At 56.0% G+C, this 2,633-nt stretch overlaps 1 protein-coding gene across 1 annotated transcript; it reads left to right on the top strand.

Annotated features, from left to right (window-relative positions):
* Positions 1 to 154: 154 nt before the first annotated feature.
* Positions 155 to 2,231, top strand: ENH_00038960 (hypothetical protein, conserved; the record flags this gene model as incomplete). Its single annotated transcript, XM_013580634.1, has 3 exons — positions 155 to 527; positions 812 to 1,156; positions 1,591 to 2,231. 3 exons carry the CDS (start codon positions 155 to 157, stop codon positions 2,229 to 2,231), a joined length of 1,359 nt encoding a protein of 452 aa, XP_013436088.1.
* Between the last annotated feature and the right edge of the window lie 402 nt (positions 2,232 to 2,633).

The raw sequence follows: 2,633 nt of genomic DNA on the forward strand, positions 1-2,633 counted from the left end.
GCTGAAGGGAATGGAGCCGCGTGAGTGGGGAAACGCACTTATAGACTATCTCGTGGGGCCGGCTCTAACGTATTGGATGTATCTACAGCGAACTATCGATCTAAGCGACTGGACGACCGTAAAGCACCGGCTTTTGGAACGGTTTAACAGAACAATGTCACAGAGCGAACTGCTAACTGAGTTGGCTAAAGTGCGGTGGAATGGTAACCTGAAGGAATACACGGACCGGTTTGCGACTGTAGCGGAGCGGGGCATGAGTCCTACCCCTGCCGAACTCGCGGACTACTACTGCACAGGGCTACCGACTGACCTCCATCTCTCAATAAGTAATGACGGACAAGTGAAATACCTGACGTGGGAACAAGCGGCGATAGCCGCAACTCGGCTCTACGAGCCCAAGCAGAGTGTGCTGGAACTCCGCGAAAGGAACAGTCGAGCCATTAGGGCTGCCTTGCAAGCTAATGGACCCCGCGGGCTCCAGGAAATAGAAAATCGCTCTGGGGGAACCCGAGGAAACTGTTTTGAGTGTTAGGGTCGCGGACACCCGGCATGCGTCTGCCCCAGCAAAGGGAAACGTACCAAGCGTCCAGGGGAAACATGCAAGAAGTGTGGAGGTGTGGAGCACTATGCTCGGGACTCAGGGAGCAATGAACGCGGCCGGCCTGAGCCGGTGGACAAGCGCGGTAGAGCGCCCGCCCGTCCTAACACTGAAACGACGGAGCGATTAAACTTGCGGGCCTAGGCGTAGTTGGAGACGAGCGTTCTAGGCCGCGTAGCCATGGCAAGGGGATGATGTGCGCGGTGGCGACAGGCCCCAATGCCATTCCAGTCTCCCTTGAGAGGAGAAACCAACTCCTCAGCACTGCGGAAGGAACTAACACGAGCGAGGAGCACGAGGAAGAGACTCGGCCGCTCTCGGAAATGCGGTGGAAGTCTGGGCCAACGTCGATCCTGAGTGCGGAGACTCCGGACGCGACGACGGATAGCCGCAGGAAGTCTGCGGAGGCAACAAAGGAAGGCCATGGGTCCGACGTGACAGAGATTCTGCCACACTGGTGGAGGGAGACTTACATGAAAGAGTCTTACGAACAAGGGGGAGCGTTGTGTTGTGTGGGTGCGACGGCGGTACTTCGCGTTGAGCTCGCAGGGAGTCCTTGTGAGGCCCTCTTGGACACTGGGGCTTCGAGAAGTTTCATTAGTCCTAAAATAGTCGAACGACAGCAGCAGAAAGTGCGGAGACTTCCAAAAGAACATAGGTTCACCGTAGCTACAGGTGCACAACTACGCATTGCTCGGGTTGTGACGGGATTGACGCTGTGGTGCGGACATGCACGTTTTTCCGGGGACTCTTTAGTGGGACCCGTTCCCTATGACGTAGTCTTGGGTTTGGATTGGCTGACGGAACACAAGGGGGCCTGGTATTTTCAGTCTGACAAATTCCGAACCTATGTGAATGGCCAGTGGTGCGAGTTACCGGTCGTTCGGACTGGTGAAGCAACGCTGCAACATGATAGTGCACCGTAGTCCACTCAAGGACCCCAGCAGAGCAAGCATATGAGATATTGGCCAAACAAGTGGCGGGTATGTCAGCCGAGGAGGTAGCTCTATTCCTACGCCCGCCTCCAAGGAGGTGCAAGTCCCACGCGAAGACTAAGGCGAAGGTGCGGATAACGTCGCTCTCTCTTCAGGCGGCGGCAGACTTCAGAGCGGAGGCAACAAAGGAAGGCCATGGGTCAGACGTGACAGAGATTCTGCCACACTGGTGGAGGCAGACTTACATGAAAGAGTCTTACGACCAAGGGGGAGCGTTGTGTTGTGCGGGTGCGACGGCGGTACTTCGCGTTGAGCTCGCAGGGAGTCCATGTGAGGCCCTCTTGGACACTGGAGCTTCACGAAGTTTCATTAGTCCTAAAATAGTCGAACGACAGCAGCAGAAAGTGCGGAGACTTCCAAAAGAACATAGGTTCACCGTAGCTACAGGTGCACAACTACGCATTGCTCGGGTTGTGACGGGATTGACGCTGTGGTGCGGACATGCACGTTTTTCCGGGGACTCTTTAGTGGGACCCGTTCCCTATGACGTAGTCTTGGGTTTGGATTGGCTGACGGAACACAAGGTGGCCTGGTATTTTCAGTCTGACAAATTCCGAACCTATGTGAATGGCCAGTGGTGCGAGTTACCGGTCGTTCGGACTGGTGAAGCAACGCTGCAACATGATAGTGCACCGTAGTCCACTCAAGGACCCCAGCAGAGCAAGCATATGAGATATTGGCCAAACAAGTGGCGGGTATGTCAGCCGAGGAGGTAGGTCTATTCCTACGCCCGCCTCCAAGGAGGTGCAAGTCCCACGCGAAGACTAAGGCGAAGGTGCGGATAACGTCGCTCTCTCTTCAGGCGGCGGCAGACACAAAGGATCTCAGGACTCCATTGCACGGTTTGCATCTCATACTGGCTTTGCCCGAAGCCGGTTCTGCAGTGCCCCTAAGGCTGTCGGATGAATGGCAAGGCGCGCTTTGCTGCGCGTTAATTGGGAATCAACCCACGTCCTCCGGCTGGCGTAGTCCTTTGGCCTCAACCGCCTCGGTGGCAGCGGAGAGTGACGAGGAGTCTCCCTGGCCTATGGCAAAACTCG

This window comes from Eimeria necatrix, genomic scaffold, assembly GCF_000499385.1.
Source record: "Eimeria necatrix Houghton genomic scaffold, Enh_scaff2865, whole genome shotgun sequence".
Taxonomy (NCBI): Eukaryota; Apicomplexa; class Conoidasida; order Eucoccidiorida; family Eimeriidae; genus Eimeria; species Eimeria necatrix.